Source organism: Centruroides sculpturatus, unplaced genomic scaffold (assembly GCF_000671375.1).
Source record: "Centruroides sculpturatus isolate CEXI.00-Female unplaced genomic scaffold, Cexi_2.0 scaffold70, whole genome shotgun sequence".
Taxonomy (NCBI): domain Eukaryota; kingdom Metazoa; phylum Arthropoda; class Arachnida; order Scorpiones; family Buthidae; genus Centruroides; species Centruroides sculpturatus.
The window spans coordinates 373,007-396,734 of NW_019384571.1; the positions used below are offsets into that span (position 1 = coordinate 373,007).

A 23,728-nucleotide genomic window follows, 5' to 3' on the forward strand; every position below is an offset into this window, starting at 1 on the left:
CACAATAAATAATAATAATATCTTGTAAAAATTTGAACCATTTCATTTCATATTTTTGTCGCACCTACGATTCGAACCGATTGAAATGAGCACGGAATTTTTCATTACTTATTCTGTGACAAAACTGAATTTTAGTCTTTTAAATTGAGATACCTAAATAAGGGGGCGGCGAAATTTTCCTCCGCCCTGGGCGGCTGACACCCACGCTACGCTACTGTCCTTGTTAGTTCGAAATCCAGGGGACGAAATAATCGCGACTTCGAATTATCAGAGATTTACATATATCTACAATATGCCAAATGCCACGTAACTTATATAATTTATTAAGCAATTGAAATACGGCTACGTATACAGAATGCTATTTTCTTTAATTAATAATAATAATAATATAAATGTGAAGGTAAACAGTGTCCGGTGAGAACCTCACAGATTGCCATATAGCTTTTATAAAAAGTATAGCAGAATTCCTCGAAATGAAGTCCAAATTATTTTTAAAGTGGCCCAAAAAGAAGTAAGTCGTGCAAATGTAGTTGAGACCTACAAATATCTCGATCTGCTACTTGTAGCCCAATCTTCAATCATGATAACCAACTGTATTTTATGATATAAGAAAAAAAAGGAGTCCATGGGTAAGGTGATACCCGAGAATGTGTTACTGTAAAGGCAAAGCCATATTGACCAGATTAGAGTGGGTTGTTCTTGGTCTATTGTTCTCTTGTAGCATGGAGCCACTTCGATCTAAACGAACGAGTTAACATGTGAATATCACAGTTCGGACAGAATCTTCACTTTAAATTTCGAAGTAGCCGTATTTCGAATTAACCGAATTTCTTAACATGTAAATCTCTATATTCTCAGCTGGGACAAATAGTACAGTTACGAACTAATGGAAATCCTCGTTACTCGGATTTCTAACTATCCGAGTTCGAATTAACGAGGATTTACTGTATATATATGTACGCAGTAACATTTTTAATATAAGTAACATATAAGGCTATATATAACTTATGTGTTCCTGATATTAATAAACCACCAACGGGTTTCTCAACTTTCCCGGCAACATTTAAAATTTTGGTGGCACCATCTGTTATCATCTTTTATTTTAAAAACTTTTTATATTTTAAACTATTATAAAACCGCAAAAAGCATAATTTTGAGGGCAGGGATGAGTTTTATATAAAAAAATGCAAATGCAAATAACGAGTAAAATCATCATTAAGTCCGACTCTACTGGAGATACACATGACCTCCATTATTTCCCCACCCCCTCAAAATTTAACCATTAAAATTTAACAGCATCAATCCCTCTAATAAATAAACCTCACTGCAAGATTTCAGAAATTTTTGTCAAAAAGCACAGGAGTTATTAAGCTTCAAAGAGGGTGAACAAAATTGTGCCTCACACACAAACATCCATACATTCAGAAATTACTCCCCGAATTTTTTTGCATTTCTCGACAGTTCAAGGTATCCCAAGTCCAAAAATGTAAAAATCTGGGGGATCATTTTTACAGGATCGCCGTGCTTTCTTCTTATAACAGCTTGGAAAGTAAAAATAATAATGATAATAAAGATATGTTTTTCAAAACATAACTATGTTGATTTTTTAAACTATCACATTACAAGTCTATCAAATGCTAAATAATTTAAGAATTCGCGTTTATAAATTTATTGTGCCAAATGAATACCATTAAGGTATAATTTTTTGTAACGCTAACGTAATAAATACGGAACAAATTTTCTATTCAGTTAACATCGCGACCATGTATGTACATGGGATTTTTGGGTGGTTTAATCCATCCCATTTAGAAATAATTAAAAAATGGATAAAATTCAAACTTAACAGTAACTTATATTGTGTATAACTATTACGTATTTTTTAGTTTGTCCTTAGTCTACTGTATCGTATTACTCTATACACCTGTATTGTGAAAATTAATAAATTACCTTAAGAAAAAAATAACATGCTGTATTAAAACTCAAACTTTTTAAAAATTCTACATAGGGCCTTACCTTGACATTACTATTAACATACAAAATAATATTTTGTATGTTTAATAATGTCTTAACTTTTGTTATAAAATTAATGAGACAATAAGAAGTTTTCAATTTTGTATTTAAGAAAAACAGATATTTAAAATTATATATATTATAAAATATATTAAAGCAAATCATTTTAATCTGTAAATTAGTCATCATTCTTTTATTTAAATGTGCACTGGTAACAGTTTCATGGCTTCTTACACTTAAAATAGGCTACAATACTAAAACCTAGTTTTTGATATGTTATATTTACAGTTTTATGAATTTGATAAAACATTTACGTGATATAAGATTCCACTGAAAAATTCCTACGAAAAGAATAAAGAATAAGAAATAAAACTAAAGATATGTTCTGTCCTGTAAATTATATTACGGAGTTTCTTGACAAATATGAACAAAACATGGCGTCGAAATAGACGATACAAAAGCCCATTAAATGAGAAAATAAATTATAATCTTGTACGGAAATAAGAAAATAATTAGAACAAANAGAAGTTTTCAATTTTGTATTTAAGAAAAACAGATATTTAAAATTATATATATTATAAAATATATTAAAGCAAATCATTTTAATCTGTAAATTAGTCATCATTCTTTTATTTAAATGTGCACTGGTAACAGTTTCATGGCTTCTTACATTTAAAATAGGCTACAATACTAAAACCTAGTTTTTGGTATGTTATATTTACAGTTTTATGAATTTGATAAAACATTTACGTGATATAAGATTCCATTGAAAAATTCCTACGAAAAGAATAAAGAATAAGAAATAAAACTAAAGATATGTTCTGTCCTGTAAATTATATTACGGAGTTTCTTGACAAATATGAACAAAACATGGCGTCGAAATAGACGATACAAAAGCACATTAAATGAGAAAATAAATTATAATCTTGTACGATTAGAACAAAATATTGTTAAATTTATTATTAAAATTATTAGCACTAAAAAATAAAAGTTAAACAATCATTAGTTAATAATAAAGAAATAAATCCGGAAGAAATCGTCTACCATACTTGATATGATGAACTCATAACAATTCGTAATGTTAAGCAATTTCTGATGGCCGATCATAACCAAGAAGAGCCCAATTATTTCGAAGACGACGATGTGTTGAATGACACTCCCAGTGAATGTTTGAGAAACGAAGGATATATGCAAAAACAATTTGCAGAAGCTTACGAAAATGTTCATACAGAAAGATTGAACGGATTATCTAAGAGTGATCTTGTGCAAGAATATTTACTATTAGAAGATAAAGTAGAAGAACTTGAAAAAAAATGCCGTCAAGCCAAAGAAGATCATAAAGACCAAATAATGGAGAACGACGCACAAACTGAATGTTTAGAAGANATTAGCACTAAAAAATAAAAGTTAAACAATCATTAGTTAATAATAAAGAAATAAATCCGGAAGAAATCGTCTACCATACTTGATATGATGAACTCATAACAATTCGTAATGTTAAAATAAAAAATAAACATTTATTAAAACAATCTAAAAATGATGTAAATTATCATCAAACTATAAAAATTTTTTAATAAAACTGATGGAAAATTTGCAATTTTAGTATTTTTCTTACTATTTTACAATTGATTCTTCTGTCAGGATTAAATTAAACTTGTTGAAAAATTTTCTATTTATTTTCAGATTTATCTGTTTTAATGAAATAATAATTCTGAATTTGAGGATGATTCAGATAAAAATAAAAACAAAGTTGTTGAAAAGAAATCGAATAAATTAAAAAATAATAATAATAATAAAATTACAAGAACTTACAATTAACAACTCCTCAAATTGTCAAATATATTGAAATATCTTTAAGCGGTTTATGTGTTTGAGTAAAGTTAGTAAATTAATTTCCAGCAAAGTTTCTAACCAACACACAAATTAAAAAAAAAGAAGAATTTTTTACCTTCGTAATTAAATAATTAAAAACTTTAGGTATCCTGTATGAAGATTATTTTTATATTCGCTTTAAAACATAAAAAAATTTTAAAAATTTATTAAACAGTACAGAAAGATTATATGTCTATATAATTATGCAACAACGATTAAAATATCTTAAGTAAGAATATGAAGGAAATTGTAATGAAAATCCTAATTAAAATGAAACACATTCTTCTAAAAGCACTGCTATAAAAACATTGCAAAATTATTTGCTAAATTTTCTTACAAAAGTAGCTTAATATAAAACAATAGATTACTGTCATTAAAATTTTAGCTTAATGTAAGAAATTTCGTAATATAGTTAAGAATAAATCGTAACAAACAAGAAGAATAACAGATTAAATTCAGGAAAATAACGAATTAGCGCCTTTTATTATGAAAATTGCATATTAAAGTGCTTTGTTATAATTTTAAATATAACGATATTATAAGCGGAATAGTAAATATTATTGGCTATCAAAGTAAATAATCAATTATATCAAATTCAAAGTTATAAAACATTAGATTTGACGTAAATTATTGATAAGAAAATGTTACTAATTTATTGAAAAATCAATACTTTAGTGCTCGAACAGCTAGAATGAGATCAGTAAATTAAATTTACAAGGCTATAATGCAGAAAGAGAAGAAAAATGAAAAAAATTGTGCTTTATATTTGAAAGAGAAGGTCGCACTTCTTACAATTCACGCTTGATACACAGTATATCATCAAAATCAAATATCTCACCGGAAAAGAAGTTAAACGACATTGTTATATTTTTGGTTTTTCGATCAGTAAGAAGTTAAATTGTATTCTAAAGATTAACAATATATATATACATACACGTATGGGCCTATTGTTAACTATATATATATATATAGGCTATGCTAGATTATTCAAATATATTTTATTGAATGCCAAATTTATATATAAATTACAAAAACCAGAATTTTAAGGAAATCGTAACAAATCATTTTTCTTTATAATTACGGAGAGTTTTAAAAAAATTGAATTATTATTTTAACGTGTAAATTGTATAACATTTTTGAACTAATAATAATGAAAAAATATGCAATTATAATCACTAAACAGGCAATCTTTGAAAATAATTTATATCATATAATGTTAAAAAAAATAGATAGCAGTATCAAGAAAAACTATAGCCTTATATATTTTTATGTAGACTATTTATTTATATTTAATACAGTATATAAGAAATATAAGATTTGCAAAATACATACATACATACATATACCTAGTAGGAAATATTTATTCTTAAAATGATGTTATGAAAATGAATGCTTCTATTGAATATATTTCTTAATATATCACATTCATTTATTAAAGACAACATAAAATATATTATCCAAATTTAATTCTATCTTTTAATCATTATAAAAAGTAGCTAGAATATAGAGAAGAATTTTATCTTTGCTACATTTAGACTCAAAGAACGTAGTAAAAGTGTAAGTCGTTTATAGAAAATCAATTTAATTTCACAAAAATAAATTTAATCGATTATTGCAAAAACATGCAATAAATGTAAAAATTAGGATCACAAATTAATAAAAAACTTTATTGTACTTTAAATATAATTACATTCAAATATTTAAAACTGTCGATTTTGAATAAAAATTTAGGTAATTAATATATAAATATATTTAAAATTAATAATAATATATACAAACAAAGAAACGTTGTAGAGAATGTTAATAAATAAAATAATTTAGCTATTTTTTTTAGAACACGCTCGTAAAGTCCAACTATTTAAATTTAAATCCACTTTATTTATTCACGCCAATTGTCTTAATAGTGCCACGAATAATTCCAAGAGCGATATAAAAAATAATGAGTAAGAAAAAAATCCAAAGTTTCAACTGGAATAAGGCCAACATTTATTTCATTTCAAAAAGATAAGACCAAAATAAATCATTTTTGTCAGGCAAATATTAAATTAATTTTTAAATGAAATAAAACGTAGACACACGAGAACACATCATTACCTATTACATCATCTCCGTTCAGTTTTTCCCCTCTTCTACCTCTTTGCGAACTTAACAAAAAATGAAGCATTAATTTTTATTAAAAATTTAGCTGATATCAATCATTTCATTAATTAATACAAGATTATTACAATTACTGTTATTAAATTGTAAATTTATAAAATTCAAAGGTTATCACCAAAAAACCTGAAATAAAATTTAATTTACATATTCAAATACTGTATAACTATTTTTAAAATCATATTTTATAGAACAATTTATATTTTTTCCTCTAGTTAATTATAGTTATTATTCAAACATATAATCGAAATTAATTAAAAAATTATTTCTATATATTATTTAAAACTTTTTTACATAAAGTAATTATATAGGTTCATATATACAGCTATAAATATACATACATATATACAAGAATATTAATTAAATTCTTGCATTATGAATAGTTTTATAGCATATTGTAAATATATATTCTATAGAAAGTTTTAATAATGCTTTAAAAATAGATTAGATAAAATTGAATTATGGTATAGAATGATGATATTACTGCTGATTCTTGAAATGTTACTTATTATAGGAAATTTAGAATAGTAATATAAAACATGGTTGTGTTAGTTGAGTTATTTTCTTATAAAAATTTAAAAGTTAAGTAATGTATTATTATTATTTTCATGAAAATTTAAATTTAATCGATATTAAAAGTTTCTTTATGAGATAATTATTATAATATTCTATCGTTATGGTTTATTTATTTATTTATTTTTTGAGCGTAATGCTGATGCAGTGGTTAGTTTTCTTCACATTTATATATAGATGCATTTTGTCATTGGCAGTAATTCAAACAGGTCTTTCCATGTTCTCTAAAGTTACATTTATAACATCGAGATGAAGTTAGTATTATTGTTCATGTTTCCGGAGGTTAATGTGAAAGCGTAGCTGAAATTAACACACTTTGACAATTTTTCTCCAAACAATCAAGCTTATTACAATTAATGAAAAGAAGATTCCATACTTATTTATTTATTTTTTAAATTTATCTTTTATCAGTAAAAGAAAAAAATCCACTTTAACCGTTTTAAGTCAATTAACAAATGAAAGAGAAGAGTACAATGCATTTATCTTCCATTGCTATTCTTTAACATGTTTAAATTAAGTAGCATATTAATTGGGTGTATTTCAATACTGTCAATCAAACTGTAAAATCTGTTTAGAAGACTATTTATAAAATTACTTTGTTTCAAGTTCAGATAAAATAACCTTATTTTTGACAGACAGACTGATTTTTCACTTGAGAAATGAAGAAAACCTCATTATCTTGTTTAAATTGCACAAATATGTTTTATGTTACTTTGTTTTATTTATAAAAATATATGAAATATTGATTTACAGGAAAAAATTTATAATTTTTTAAGATGTAATTAAAATAAATAAATATTGTGTACAATTTAATTAGTTACTTGTTCGGGATTAAAAATATTAATTATTTTAGTTTGAAACAGTGCTTTTTTAATGCAATTCTGTAAAATAAGCTTTATGTCTAAGGACTCAAGTTTTATGAATTTTATTGGATGTAAATAATATATTAGATGGGAATAAAGTAATTTAACGCTTAATTTTAAAACAAATAATTAATGAAAATTGATTATTAAACGCAATGAAGATTGATAATTATATATTGTGATATTAATAATTAAATTGATTTAATAAAGATTTATAAAAAAAAACNCAATAAATTTATATATAGCCTATATATATATAGGCCTATATATAACAATTTAGTCTACGTAGTTCTAAATATTAAAAATATAGAAAAAATTAATTTGTTATTATATATCTTCATTTAAAATTATTGATTTATATTTACGAGTAAATTTATATTAATGTTTAAAATATCTTTCGCCTTAAAATCTCGACTATAAGTATCGAAATGGAATGGTCTGTATTATCTTTCTCCAAAATATCAATATTTACGTTGAATTTTAAATAATTAATTCTAATATTAATAAGATAATAAACGAGATATTTTTAATTTTAAGTTTTTTCTTATTTCTAGTTAAAATATGTGGAAAAAATAAGCCTATATAATAATAATAAATAATTATATTAACATATTTGTAAAATAATCCAATATACCTATGATTAATGATCAATGATTAATCATAGGTATATTAATCTATGATATGATTAATCATGTAATGTTTACTAATTTATTTATTTTTACCTATAGTTTTTATGAATTATCAAATAGACATTCATACAAATGATATGAAGTTTTTATGTGTCAAGCTTTATTCAAGGGTTTAGCATATCCCTTTATATGAAAAACAAATATTAGGCAAAAACTAGACATATTAAATATGTAAATTAAAAAAAAAGGAAAAGAAAAGGCAAGGCATACACTGCTTTAGAGCAAGTTTTAAATACTGCATAAAGACTACGATTAAATATGTATTATATTTCGAAGATTAAACTTAAAATTAAAGCTTCGCACTATTCCGTGTGGTTAAAATATAATAAATATCATTAATAATAATACATAGTGTAATAATAAATACAATCTTAAACGTTTATATACAGTATATATATATATATAGACACACACATACACACAGAATATATAAGGCTTCCTTCTATTACAAAAAGAAAAAAATATATTTCTGAATTTTTAAGAGAAATAAACTTAAAAAAGATTATTAAATAATTAATTATCCATTTTTATTTGACTATTTCTACTTTAGAATTAATATCGAAGTAACGATATAATCCAAAAACCTTGGAGCACATGTAATTATATTCAATCATCATTTATCAAATAATCATAATTTTTGTCACGAAGTGTTAACGTTCGTTAGAAGAAAGCTATTTCTTTCTACTAGAATATTCACTATGAAAAAATGTGTAGAAAACTCAATTAAAAACAATAAAAAGTACTATTACTGTTATTATCCGTAACAATTTTCTACATTTTAATTAATAATAAAGCTAATATATATGAAAAATTAAACATTTTAATAAGAAAAATATATTCCTTTATTTTATGTGGATATTATAGACTGAATAAAATGTTAAAGTGAAAAAATTAAAAAATAAAGAACTCTAATTCGTCATACACAAGTAAGTGACGTCATTGGATCATCCTTTTGCGTCACAGGAACAGTCGAATGCATCGCCATCTGGTGGGTGATGTCATGCATGACGTCACTGTCCGCATCAGAGGAATCGAGAAGGAACTGAGGAGGCATGGTGGACAGTTAGTTATTTCGGAAAAGAAGGATAAGTAAGGTAAATATCTCACTTCCTGTACGATTTACACTTCGTGACGATGGGTAGCATTACGAAAATAATAATAAACATTCACTTCTCTCCAACAATACAATATGTAAAACGTGAATAGTGGCTTGTACGAGAAATTGATTTATTTCTTCTGTTTATGTTCGATTTCAATAGATAGAAATTTTACGTTTGTTAATCGTAATTGTAGTACATTACTATAATGATTAATAAATGTTTTTTTAATGGATGAGAATCAATTTTAAAAAATTTGATCGTGAAACGCGTGTTCTTAATATGTATTAAACTTTGAAGATACCTTTCAGATAGATGAAGTTGATTTAAAATTTTCATCTTATCATTTTGACAGTATGGGAAATACTTGCGTGTTAATTTAAAGTATATGGGCTGAGTCATTCCTTTCAATTTTTTTTGGGAGTGATATACATATACACATATGATAGGTGGTTGTTAGTTTGCTCAGGTTTGAATTTTAATTAGTTACAAAAAAAGGAGGAAATTTTAACCATTTCTTAAAGTAATATTTAAAAAAAAATGAACAAGTTTAAACTCTGGTTTCATTATATATGTAATTTTGATGTATTAAAATGATCAGGTTTTGAATTTATTCTTACATTTGGTAATTTGATTTTTAAGAAATGAATGTTACTTAACCTACTTTTCATACAAAATTTCAAAAAGGAAAGGATGATAAAGAAACACTTTCACTTCTTATACTTTTGAGATTTAACAAAACATATACAATCTATTTGAAATAACTTTATTAATTTGAATCTATACAACAATTAATGTTTGATGCGTAGGAAGAAAATAATATACTTTTAGAGTTTGAAGTTGACGTATTAGGCTTTATAATATTTATACTCTTCTCTGACTGCACTTAAATAAAAACCAAACCTGGACACTTATTTTTTAAAAATGCAGCCTTTGTTCACTTTTCAAACGTTTTCGGCCATTTGAATGACCATCTTTGGGAACAAACAAATCAAATGATTCCAAATTTCTATAACGAGATTTGTTTTGGAACATTTGAAACATTTTTGATGAAAATGAGTGAAAAACATTTAAAATGTTCCAAAATAAATGTTGTTATAGAAATTCGGAATCATTTGATTTGTTGTTCCCGAAGAAGGTCATTCAAATGGCCGAAAACATTTTAAAAGTGAATTAAAAAAAAAGCTGCATTTTTTTAAGGGTTAGTGTCGAGGTTTGGTTGTAATATTTATGTATGGCATAATTGAACTATATCACAGTATCTTTATTTTTAAAGATTATTCATTGGGATGTGTTTCTAAATTGAAATTTTATCATTTTTGATATTGTGTCGTGACAGTGACAGTGGAAATTACAATTTTTTTACTGTATAAGGAATTTGTTGTTTAAAAATTTTAAACTACTGTTGAGACAAATGTAATTGATGTGTTAATAAATAATAATCATTGATACAATATGCGGTGCAATGTTATCTTTAGATAGATTGTTTTTTTAATTGTATGTCATTTTAAAAAGTAGATTGTTTTTTATAATTTTAAATATCATTTCATAAATTTTTAATTGAATTGCAGTAAAATTTATTCATTTATTCAGAAAGGAATTATAATTTGAATTTCAGTGAAAGTAAATTAAATGAAAGTTTAAATGTTTTAATATATCATAGATTCTATTTGTTAAATTATAGAATTAACTTGATTATTTCATTTTGTTATTTGGTTATTATTTTCTACTTCTAATTGTTAGTTTTTTATAATTATATATTTGTCTCTAAACATTTCTTTCAGTGTTTTCTGTTTGTATATAATTTTTTTTCAAATTATTTAACTAAACTTTAGACAATAAATACACTGTTTATAATATTTTTTGAAATTAAAAAGCAAAACAAAATTACTAAATATGTTTAAGTAACAGTAGGAAAAAAATGTCCAAAAAAAATAAGTTAATAATATAAACCAAAATAGCATATATATAAGACTAAATATGCTTTTTGAATAATTAAAATAAGAAAATCCCATTTCTTTAACCAAACTCTGATACCTATCACTTTTTAATATAAAATTTTGCTAAATATAAATAAATCTTTTTATGATTATTTTATTTTACCTAATTTTATTAATCATTACAATTATATTATGACTAACTGGAGAATTTGAGAAATATTTAATCTTTTGAATATTTTTATTTAACTTTCAATAAAATTGAAATTGTAGATTTTAAACTTTGGTTTTGTTTGAATAGTTGCAGAAAAATAAGTTACTGATTATTATAATTGATTAATTGTGCTGTTGAGTATGAAATGGCCCAAGTCATTTTTCATTTGGAGAGATTTTGATTTTTGAATTTATAAGTTAAAAATATATATATTTTTTTATCATAAAAATGAAAACACAAATATATTTACTCTTGCAAAATACATTTGTTTTTTTTTTTTTAATTGTAAAATTTTATGAATAGTTTGTGAAATAAATTCAATGTTTTTTCATTTTTGACTTAAACCACTTTCATAATCACTGGCATAATTTGGAGTCCAAAATTTTATTAATAATATATAAATCTTGTTCTGTCTTGTTCATTAACTGCAAATGATAGTAATGTAGTTAAATTTTAATAAAAAAATTTATTTTGTGAAAAAGTCAAAACAAGTTAACGGTTTAAACTTTGATTGTATTACTGTTGCATTTTAAAAAATTCATAAAGGCTGTTAAAGATATACAACAAATATCTTAAAATATTTGTTTTCTTCAGTTTTAATTTAAAAACTAAAACCAGAATTGATGAAGCTTTTTTATCTCTCCAAAGCAGAAATTGAATTAGGGATTTAGATACTGGGAAGTGAGAAAATAAACTGTCAAGCTAGCAACATACATCATAATTCATAATTTGATGAAGTTATTAAAAAAAACTTGTTTAAACTAGTATGTAGTTTGATTATCTGATTAATAATTATTAAAAATTTAAATTACTTAGTTTAACACAAATATTATTATTTTTTTTTTTATAGAACATTTTTAAAGTCATTGCTTGCTTTGTTCATTTTCAACATTACAATCTAATTAATTCATTACAAATTGCTTCCAAAAATTTCTTCAAATTGATTGTAAATGTTTACATAGTGATGTAATTAACAGGAAATGTATGATTTGTAAAATAATAGAATATATATGGAAAAAATACTAATTTAATTAATATTAATATCAAATATTTAATAATTTGCTAAAGTGTATTGGGCTGTTACATGGCTAATAAATCATGTAATGATTCAGATAATTGGTGTTTTATTCCACTGTGTACTGTTGTGTTGATAAATTTAAAAATCAAATAATGTATAATAAATTAATTGACTACATAAAAAATTTGATAAAATAACAATTCATAATAAGATTCAAACTTATGATTTATTACCAGCATTCCAAATTGGAATCTTTTTCAGGCATATATTCAGTTTGGATTATACGGTATACAGTCAACCCCCCTATAATGCGGTAGATACATTCCACTTTATAAGAATTTCGCGTTGTAGGAATCCTTAAATACATGAGCCAATCACAGCCTAGTACCTGTGCAGTTTACGGACTATGGCTGTTTGAAAGGTTTTCTTCCGTAAAATTAATCGATTCTAGACTAATTTGACTCAACATTTCCAAAACACACAATTTTTTGGGGAATAATTCATATAAACTATGCTATAAACAAAAAATTGTAGGATTACTTACCGAGTGTGCACTGTTCAATGACGCCATTGCTTAAGCTTGTTTTCATCGTGGAGCAGCGCACTAAACAGCGGGCGTGTTTTCTAATAAGTTATTTTTCGCGAAAAATTCGCTGAACTTTAGAGACATCATTAATAGAAATAATTTTTATGGTGTTGAATAAGAAATGTTTTTTTTCACAAGAAATGTATAAAATTACAGTACTGTATTAGACTTACAGTACCTAATTTATATACTATACAGATGATAGTAAACTCAATTTACCCGTCTAAACTCTCCGTAGCGTGTAAGTAGTTCGGCTGCTCGTCCACTATTGGTCCAGATTCGACCAATCCTATCGTGACACGAGTCAGCGATGACGTTTTACCGCATTTTACGAGTCTCTTTTAGCAATATGGTCGCAATTTTTTTGCTGCGATATACAAATCTGCATTATATGAATCCATGTTATAGGGGGTCTACTTATATTATTGCCTTGTTGATCAGGCTTTCTCTTCAGTTAATGTTAGGATAAATAATTATTTATCCTAACATTAACTGAAGAGACAGCCTGATCAACATTAAAATAAAACATAATTATAATTGTGTTTTATTTTAATGTTAGATTATACAGTTTAACTTGTCTATCTCAAGTCTCATGAGACAAGAAAAATTGAGATAGATAGGTTTTTAAATTTAGAGGTTCCTACACAATAAACAGTAATAGGTTTGATTGGAGGTATTGTATTTTATAAATATGATAGCAAATACAGTATGCATCTGTATTAGGTACAAATAAAACATTTTTGACATACATTAACAGAGACAATTTATCAATAGTTTCTAATGCCTGACTTTTTCAACCAATGAGACACAAGCCAAACTTCTAGCCAATCAGTGGAAAGCAGCATTAATTGCAACTATGGGTATGTTCGTAAAGTCAAACGAGTTAAACGCGTTAGTAACGAATCGTTCGAATAGTAGTAGTCTCGCTCAGTGCGCATGCTCTGCAGTGATGACGTTTCGAACGAAACTCTTAACGAATTTCACGAAGGAAAGAGTTAGTTTACTTCGTTAAGAAAATGGCGCCCGATGATATAGATGTTTCTAAATCTACTCGAGTGTTTAAATTGTGAATTAAAAGATGAAATGATTGAAGTAACTGTCCACTCGAAGCAATCTAAGAAAAATATTTCGGATAAGGCTGTACTAGCAACATTTGTATCTTCGATTTTAGAAACAGCCATTTAGTTCTAAACGAATCGTTCGAAAAGTCTAACAAAATAAGAATAACGATGACGTCATTCTTGTTTAACTCGTTCGACTTTACGAACGTGCACTATGTACTGTATTGCAAGAATTGGTTCTCAACTACAGTTTATGCTATTGAAATGCAGTTGCTGACCTTTAAATTTGTAATTGACACTTCAGTCTGTGAGTTGTGGTATAGAGGTTTTGAGAGAAAATTATTTGAGATAAACATGGAAAATATATTGAATTTAGGATGAAAATTCAAGGAAAAACAAATTTTGAGATAAAGAGGTTTTTGAGATAAACATGTTTGAGATAGAAAGTTCAACTATATATGATTGGAAGTACTGATTTGGAATGTTGATACTGTAATTGATAATGCAGTTGTATATGATGTAAAAGTTTTAAACTTGAATCTGCTTTAGGCCATTGTTTTACCAAACTTTTTTAAATTTAATTAAATTATCATAAATTATTTAATTATCAAAGTTACCAACAGATGGTAACATGTACTATGTGCAGTATTTAATTTACTGAATCATTACATAACTTTTCATAATGAGTAAGCTTTCGAAAATTATTGAATATTCAGAAATAACATACAATAAATCTGTTAAATTCTTTGATTTAAAAGTTCTTTAACAAATCATTGATTTATATTAACAGATAGAAAAAAGGCACATTATCATCATTTTTGTATCTGTATTTCAATATACAATCATTTGCAATTCTTTACTATTTTGCTATCTTTTTTTTTATTAATGACATTTCCTCTTTGTATTTATTTTACATACTGGTATGTGCATGTGCAATAATTTCTTATAAAATTTTTTGTTTATTGATAACCAAGCTTCTCTCTCTTCTTTTATTCTGAGTCTTTTATTTAAGAGCCTTTTCATTAATTGTATAATCACTGTGCCATTTTAAATAATTATTTATTCCTAATCTGTTTTTTTTTTATTGTTCCGTGAACCTTTTAAAACACCTATCTGTATACACATCCCTTGCTTTACACGGTACTTTTTTTTTTACATGTTTTTGCTTTTACATGGTTTAAAAAAAGTTTAAAAAGTGAATGTTGAAAATAAACTGGCTATGATCAAAAGGAACAATTTTTAATTCCAATTTATATACCAATCCGCCTTAATTAATTATAAGATATAATTGATATTTATGGTACTAAGTGGCAGTTTTATTTCAATCTGTCAAATGATAACTGATTTAGGGGATTCCCCCATATGCACAAAGTAGCACTCATTGCACATAATCTTTAATCAGAAAATTTTAATTTTTTATATTCGTAAGTAACAAAAATGATTACATATTTTATATCTTGAGTAATATTTGTTTCAAAAGAAATTATAAATAAGGAAGAAGTAAAAAGAAAAGTTATATCTTTAGCAACCAAAATAAAAATTTTGGATCGTTTACAAAATGGAGAAAGAGTAATAGATGTTGCTAGATTATATAGCATGAATGAAGCTACAATAAGAACCATAAGAAAAAATGAAAACTCAATTAGAAAGAGTGTAGCTGCTGGCACTAGTATGAGTATGAGCACAACTAAATATGTCAGAGATATTTCAGTGGAAAACATGGAGAAGGCATTAATGATTTGGATAGAGGACCAAACTCAAAAATGGATGCCAAAGCTATTACAAATAAAGCTTTGCAGATTTACAAAAAAATTAAAGAGCAGTTACCATCCTCTTCTTTATGTGAAAAGAAGTAGACTTTCACAGCAAGTCATGGTTGGTTCAAAAGATTCAAATCAAGATACTCTTTACATAGTTTAAAATTAAAAGGTGAATTGGCATCAGGCAATGTAGATGCAGCACAAGAACAGCCAACAACATTTGCTTAAATTATTGCCAACAATTCATATACTCCTGATCAGGTTTTCAATGCTGATGAGTCAGGGTTATTTTGGAAAAAAAATGCCAGAGAGGACCTGTGTGTCTAAAATTCATAAATCAGCTAGTGGTCATAAAGTAGCAAAAGATTGCATAACAATTCTTTTCTGTAGCAATGCTTCAGGAGATCACATTATGAAACCACATTGGTTATTAACAAATCAAAATTCCATGCATATTTAAAGGAATAAATATTAACCATCTTCCTGTTTATCGGAGGGCCAATAAGAAAGTGAGCGTGGTTACTGCCGCAATGTTTAATGAATAGTTTCATGAATGTTTTATCCCATATGCCTAAAAATGTTTAAATGAAAAGGGACTGCCTTTTAAAGTGCTTTTGTTAATTGACAATGCATCTGGTCATCCACAAGATCTACAGCATGAGAATGAGCAAGTTATATTTTTTCCAAAGATACAACTTCATTATTACAGCCATTAGATTAGGGGATAATTTCGACTTTTAAGGCTCTGTACATAAAACGAGTCTTCACACACATTTTAGAACAAATGGAAAATAACGAATCTTTAACAGTTATTATTAATGCTTGAAAAAATTTTACAATCTTAGAATGTGTTAAGTATATTGCTTTATCATATACAGTAGAACCTCGATTATCCGCCCTAATTGGGGACTGGGGTTGGTCGGATAATTGAAAAGTCGGATAACCGAAAATTATGAAAAAATCCATTATTAGTGTAGTATATTATTATATCCCATGTAATTAGTATATTAGTATATCGCTATTAACCTATTTTGCATTGAATTTTCATCGATGTTAAGCCTAACAAAAATTTTTTAAAATAATAATCGTCGCTATTGTATCGTTAAAAATTAGAAAATTAAGCTTTGTTTAAATACTGGCTCCCTTTCATGGTCGAATGAGTGTTGCCAGCTAAAACATGTAAAAATAATATTAAAGTAGCCAAGACATAGCCAAATATTGTAGCACCACATCACTAGCGGACATTTGAAATTTGCCGACTAGGATGGTCGGTTAACCGAGGGGTCGGTTTATCGGGGGGCGGATAATTGAGGTTCTACTGTACTGCGATTAAGCAATCAACACTCAATGGCTTTTGGAAGAAATTGTGGCCAAATGTAATTAAAGATGAAGCTTCTGTTTCACCATTAAAGGATTATATTCTCTGATAGTACAATTGGCACATTCATTGGGTGGAGAAGGTTTCAATGATTTTACTGAAGGAGATATTGCAGAACTAGTGGCTGATAAAGAACTAAGTGAAGATGATTTAATTAACATGAACTTGACTATACTGATGATAACTAATTGTTAACATTAACAACATTAAATAAATAAGGCTGTAACTAATGGAAATTCTAGTTTGACATTAAAAGAACATATTAAAATAATAAAAAATTATATAAAATTTATGCAAATGTTAGGACTGCAGAGATATTGCATGTATGTATATAAATGCAGGAGAAACTTTGGAAATGATTTAATCAATAAAAACTTAAAAAAAGAGAAATGTATGCAAAAGAAATGTTATGAACATACAATAGATCTTAACATACAGTCTTAGATGAACATACAATCTTATAGTAATAATGGATATTGCTAAAGTCAAACAAGCCATTATAGTTAATATAATGAAGTAACCAATAAAGTTTAACAATTGGTAAGGTTGGAGAAATGCCAATGTTTTTGGTTTGATTACCAGGCCATCTTCAAGCTTGAACAGATGTAAAAGGAATATCTATACCAAGACATATCCATGAAAAGTCTGTGCCATGGATATTATCATCAGTTATCTAATTTTATCAGTATTAGCATGTTATAAAATGTATAAGTTAAAATACTTATAAAAAGTTTGCTTATTGAAATTATTGTTTTGGTTAAAGTTGTCATCATCTTGAGCTAACTAAACTATATTTTTGTGCTATCAGCATCAGCATTGACAGATAATATGCATAGTGCTTTGTTATAATTGTTATTTGCTTATGCTACAGTAGTTTAAATTCACTCTTCTATATATATATAGGTATCCCTTATAGAACAAGGCATTTATACAACATGGTTTGAAAATTGGGGATATCTGGTTTTGCTCTAACACTGCTTGAGAATTTGGGAAATTCTCCCTACAAAATTTCACAACTTTAAGTGCATTTTCTGTTCAATATTTTTTTTTTTATTCAAGTAATCATGCACGTTGTCTCAAATTTGCCCATGAATTTTAGAATATTGATATTTTCAATTTCTTTTGTGCCTTCTGTCAGGTTTACTTTAATGAAAACTGATAGTGCAATTTTTTCTTTCTTGTCCTAGCTTTCTTACCAATCAGGTGTCATTGTCGCACTTTTAGACTTTAGCCCAGGGTTGTCCAACCTTTCTTCATAATTGGTCAAATTAGAAATTTACGTATATTCAGTAGGCCACATAGGTATTTTATATAAATACAGTATATGCTTTTAAAAAGTTCAGAATGTGAACATCAAATTTTAATAACAAATACATATACAGTAGAGCATTGATTATCCAAATGCTGATCACCGAAATGCTGGTTAACCGAAAGCGTTTCAGTCGGACTGTGTCGTGCTGAATTGAACGTTTTTGATACTAGAATAACTACTAAAGTATAATTTTTTTTGTTTTTATATTTTTCAATATATTTATTTTGTTTGTACAAAATAAAGAAATAATTTTTATTGATACAATAGCCACAATTATTATTATAAAAATTTTCATTAGGCTTAACATAATGAAAATTCAACACAAAGCAACATGCAACGGAGAAAAATTTAAACATGGGATATATTAATATACTATATTAATAATGTATTTTTTCGTACATAATTGGTTATCTGAAAAATCAATTTTCTGAACAACCCCAGTTTCCAATTGATTTGGATAATCGACACTCTACTGTAATTACATAAAATACTGTATTATTGACAGTAAAAAAATTATATTCACACAAAATAAAAATAAATTTGTGTGATTTCTAATATTGTCTTCCTTTTATAATAATGTGAATATCTGCTTTTATGATACTAGTTTTAGTTCTAAGAATGTTGGTTAAATGGGAATCACTCAACCTATTTTTTCAGCAGTTTTGATGCTTTTCATGAATGAAAAGAATTGTTCACAATAGTATGTAATGCATGTGGGGTAGTACACTTTTCTAGCATCAATTACATCATTACAACATCAACATGTTTCAAGTGAAACAAAAATAATTTATAACAACATTCTTTACAAAAATAAATGAAAATTTATTTTTGTAAAGGGTGCAGCGGGCTGCAGTGTGGGCCATGGGTTGGACATCCCTGCTTTAGCCCTTAAAACTGTCACTGTTTTCTTTTTATAGAATAATCTTTGTATTTAGTAAAGTTTATTTAAACATTTTTAGGTAAGTGTTATTAAAACTTTTTTTTTAACCATAGATAAGCAATTATTTGTAAAATTGATGAAAGTGAATTGATGAATAGTGGTATCTTGGTATTTGAATGGTTTCCAACTTGAACAATTTGATACTTGAATGAAAATTCTGGAAAAAATTGCTCGGTATTCAATTGAATAAATGCAACCTATAGAACAAATTTTTGATGATTAATAACATAGTTTTATTTTGTCATCCATAAAAAATTATGATAAAAGTAAGAAAAATGAAGATGTTGTTAATATTTCTTATCAAGAGCAACGAATAAGCTCAGATGATGATGATACTTTGTGAAAAGAAAATACCTTCATTTAACTAAAATTAATATTAATGTAATACATTACCTTTAATTGTTATTCAATAGTTAATTATTGATTGGAAATAAATTATTCATTGCTTTAATAAACATATTTTTCTTAGTAATGAAAAAGAATAGTACTTTTGTTAACTTTTGGAACTGGTACCCTGTATTTTGCACTAGATCTTTTGTTTTGTATAGCATATGTAATACAGCACTTTTTTGGAATTCAACTACCATGTTTTATGAGGCATATGTATATACAGTATACAATGTCTCTGCAGTCCTAATATTTGCATCAGCTTTTAATTATCAATGATCTTAATTTATTTCCATTTTATTCTTCTTACAATTATATGCTAGTGCTAAAGATAGTACTGGAAAAAGTAGTCAAACAGCACTAGATGAATTATTATTAATTAATAAATCATTTATATAATTTTTTGTTTTAATATGTTTTTTTAATGCAAAATCAGAATTTTCATTAGTTACAGTCTTATTTACTTAATCTTGTTAATGTTTTATCAACATTAGTATAGGCATGTCTCAAAGTTAAATTTATTGAATTTATTTGCCTTACTATCAAAATAAGTAGATGTTAAAAAATGTGTTTTAAGTATGAGAAATTTGAGTTTATTATTTATTTTATTGACGCTTTACTAATTAATTATGCCATAAAAATTTAAAATTTCTTCTGGAATGAATATTGAAGAAAATGTAATAGTCAGATTATAACATTGAATAAAAATAAAAACCATTCAAGTATCCAGCATAATTCTTTAATAACATAAAAACGTTTTCAAACACATTAAGCTTTCATCATCACTTATTTCTCTAATTCGAAATGGGAAATTCAAAAAATTACAGAAATGAATTTCAAATAAATGGTTATGTAAAAAATTAAAAGGTAACATGTTATAAACGAAAGTGATACATACGAATTTCATTAACAGTATCGCAAACGTTTGTGCAATTCCTTAACAGTATAATTCCTTAACAGTATTGCAAATGTTAAGGAATTACAATATATACGAAGAACTGCCATACAGCATGGTACGGGAGAAAAAGGATAGAGGCTCTCATTAAGAAAGATCATAATCTTACAAGTAGGCAAAAGCAAAACCAACAAAAAGAAAAAGTGATCCTCGATTATATAACCTTCCTTAAACCGATTGTCAAGAGGGTTTCCAAAAATAAGAACTTACAAATAGTTTATCAACGTAATCCCACTATATACAGGATATTAAGGAATGACAAGGGAGATTATGAACGTAACTCCTTAACAGGAATATACTTAATATCGCTAAGGGACCATAGATTCAACTCTAACTTAGTATATACAGGCTCAATGTTGAGGAATTTGAAGAAAAGAATCAATGAGCATAAGCTTTCAGTAAACAAAACGGTTGACAGTATGGTTCTTGCCACTTATGCTAAACAACAAGGCATTACTGTCTTCTGGGACCAGGCCTCCATCATAAAAGCTACCAGATCTAGACATGCAGTAAAATAGCTCAAAAAGTTGGAAATCCGCAAGGCACAGAAGAGCACGCAGTGTATTAACTATAGGGATGCCGACGGGCTTTCGTCTGCTTGGAAATCTTTTTGTTTCTTTTGTGATGAATTGGCATAGTTCTATATAAAAGGCTTAATCAAGCTTAGGATGATCCTTGATAGATATTTTATTTTATTATTATTTATTAAACACACGGAAATTCGTATGTATCACTTTCGTTCATAACATGTTACCTTTTAATTTTTTACATAACCATTTATTTGAAATTCATTTGCATAATTTTTTGAATTTCCTGTTTCAAATTAGAGAAATAACTGATGATGAAAGCTGATGCGTTTGAAAACGTTTTTATGTTATTAAAGAACTATGCTGGATACTTGAATGATTTTTATTGAATTTATTCTCCAGTAAGCAAGTATACATTTATAACATTGAAAATGAATTGGCAATTGAACAAAAATTGTGAAATAAAGGAGTAACATTTCTGCTTTAACAGTTCATATTTAATTTTTAACAGCAATAAGAAATAAATACTTTATCTATTTTATTATGTGTGATGCAAATAATACTAAGTATTCATTATTTTGTTTTAATTAATTTTTTTTTTAAATATTTGATTGTTCTTTACATTAAAGTTCAAAACTTCAAACAAAACTATTTTTGTAAAAGTTGAATATTTTAATGCCAATTAAACATTATTTTGGAAATGTTCCATAAGAAGTTAAAAAATACATTTATTATAACAAAAATAGTAGAACAGGTGAAATATTTCAGTATGAGGAATAGTGATTTAGATAATTAAAATTCTTAACTTGAATTTTGTTTTTAAATGTTTCAAAAAATATATTTAATGATCTTCAGATTTTCTAAGCATTAAATTTTGATTATTATTATTATTTCTTAATAAAGTTTTGAGTTTCTTACATCTAAGGTTTTATTATTATGTTGAGTTTTGTGAGTTATTCTCAGTTGACATCGGTGGCTGTGTAATAAGCCAGACCAGAATCAAGGCATAGTAACCAAAACAAAACAAAAATTAAAAAAGTGTCAGTTTGTGTGTCTGTATTCAGGAATTTCCTAACAATGTGGCATGTATTCAATATAGTGGCCTTCTGTAGTGTGATGTATGTATTTCTATTCAATTGTAATGTTTCCAGGCTTTTGTGTAGTGTGTGTGGTATCACACCTGTACAGGAGAGAATGACAGGTACAATAAGCACTCTATCCATCCTCCACAGATGCCTTATTTCCTGGGCGAGTTCTGTGTAGTTGCTAATTTTTTCAGTGCACATGCTTTGTACATTGTGAGTGTTTGGAATGGATATGTCTATAATGTATGTGATTTTATTGTGTTTGTCAATGAGTGTGATGTCTGGTCTGTTGTGGTAAATTGTTTTTATCTGTGATTATGGCTCTGTCGTAGTACAGTTTGTGCATGTTGTTTTCCAGTACTGTCTGTGGAATGTAATTGTAGTATGGTTCGTGAATGTCTAGCAATTTGTGTTTGTTTGCAAGCTCTTGGTGTATTATATTTGCTACTTGATTGTGTCTATGTGAATAATCTGTCTGTGCCAAGAGCTTGCAACCAGAAGTGATGTGTTGTCTAGTTTCTGGCATGATGTGACATTTCCTGCATGTGTCATTTGTGAGTGTTGTATCTTTGAGTATGTGTTTTCTGTAGTTTTTAGTATTTATGACCCGATCCTGTATGGCAATCATGAATCCTTCCGTCTCCCCAAAGAGATATCTCTGAGCTAACCAGCTATTTGATACAGTTTTGTCAACAAAATTCTGGGACAGGTCGTAGGGATGTCTGTCATGGAGTGCCTATCAAGCCCACAATTGCGTGATGGTGTCTATGCTTTTTATATGTAGTGTTGTGTCCATATGATACGAGTGTAAGTTTAATGGTGTATTATTTGAGTCTGCTAGAGTTGCTGTTTTATGTTACATATCTCACAGTGTCTGTGTTTGTTTGTAGTGAAGGTTAACTATGTCAATCAGGCCATGTCTGCCATCTTTACGTGGAAGGGTTAATCTTTCTATGGCGGATTTAGGATGATGTTGTTTATGCTTAGTAAGTGTTGTTCTTGTTTTCCTTTGGAGTTGCTCGAGATCTGTGTGAGTTCAATGTATAACTCCAAAAGAGTATGTGAGTACTGGGACAACATATGTCTTTATTGCTTTAACTATGTTCTCAGAATAGCATTGAACCTATGTTGGTATTCTTTAATTAATCGTTGCTTTATTTGTGTATGTTCTGTTAGTTTGGCCTGTTGGAATCCTAAATACTTGTAGAACTTGCACTCTTCCATGGATTCAATAACATCTTCATTTCCAAGTGCAAAATCTTCTTTCTTCAGGATTCCTTTTTCTATGTGAAGTTTTTTGCATTTGTCTA

At 26.9% G+C, this 23,728-nt stretch overlaps 2 protein-coding genes across 2 annotated transcripts in view; both read left to right on the forward strand.

Moving 5' to 3' along the window:
• Positions 1–3,101: 3,101 nt before the first annotated feature.
• On the forward strand, positions 3,102–3,414 carry LOC111624187 (protein HEXIM2-like). Its single transcript, XM_023366999.1, has one exon. It carries the CDS (start codon positions 3,106–3,108, stop codon positions 3,412–3,414), a length of 309 nt encoding a protein of 102 aa, XP_023222767.1. The 5' UTR covers positions 3,102–3,105.
• A 5,732-nt stretch (positions 3,415–9,146) lies between these two features.
• The window catches only part of LOC111624189 (R3H domain-containing protein 2-like), a 282,865-nt gene continuing 268,283 nt past the window's right edge, over positions 9,147–23,728 (forward strand). The window contains exon 1 of the mRNA XM_023367000.1: positions 9,147–9,255. The gene's annotated coding sequence lies outside the window, so the exon portion shown is untranslated. The remainder of the gene's footprint in view (positions 9,256–23,728) is intronic.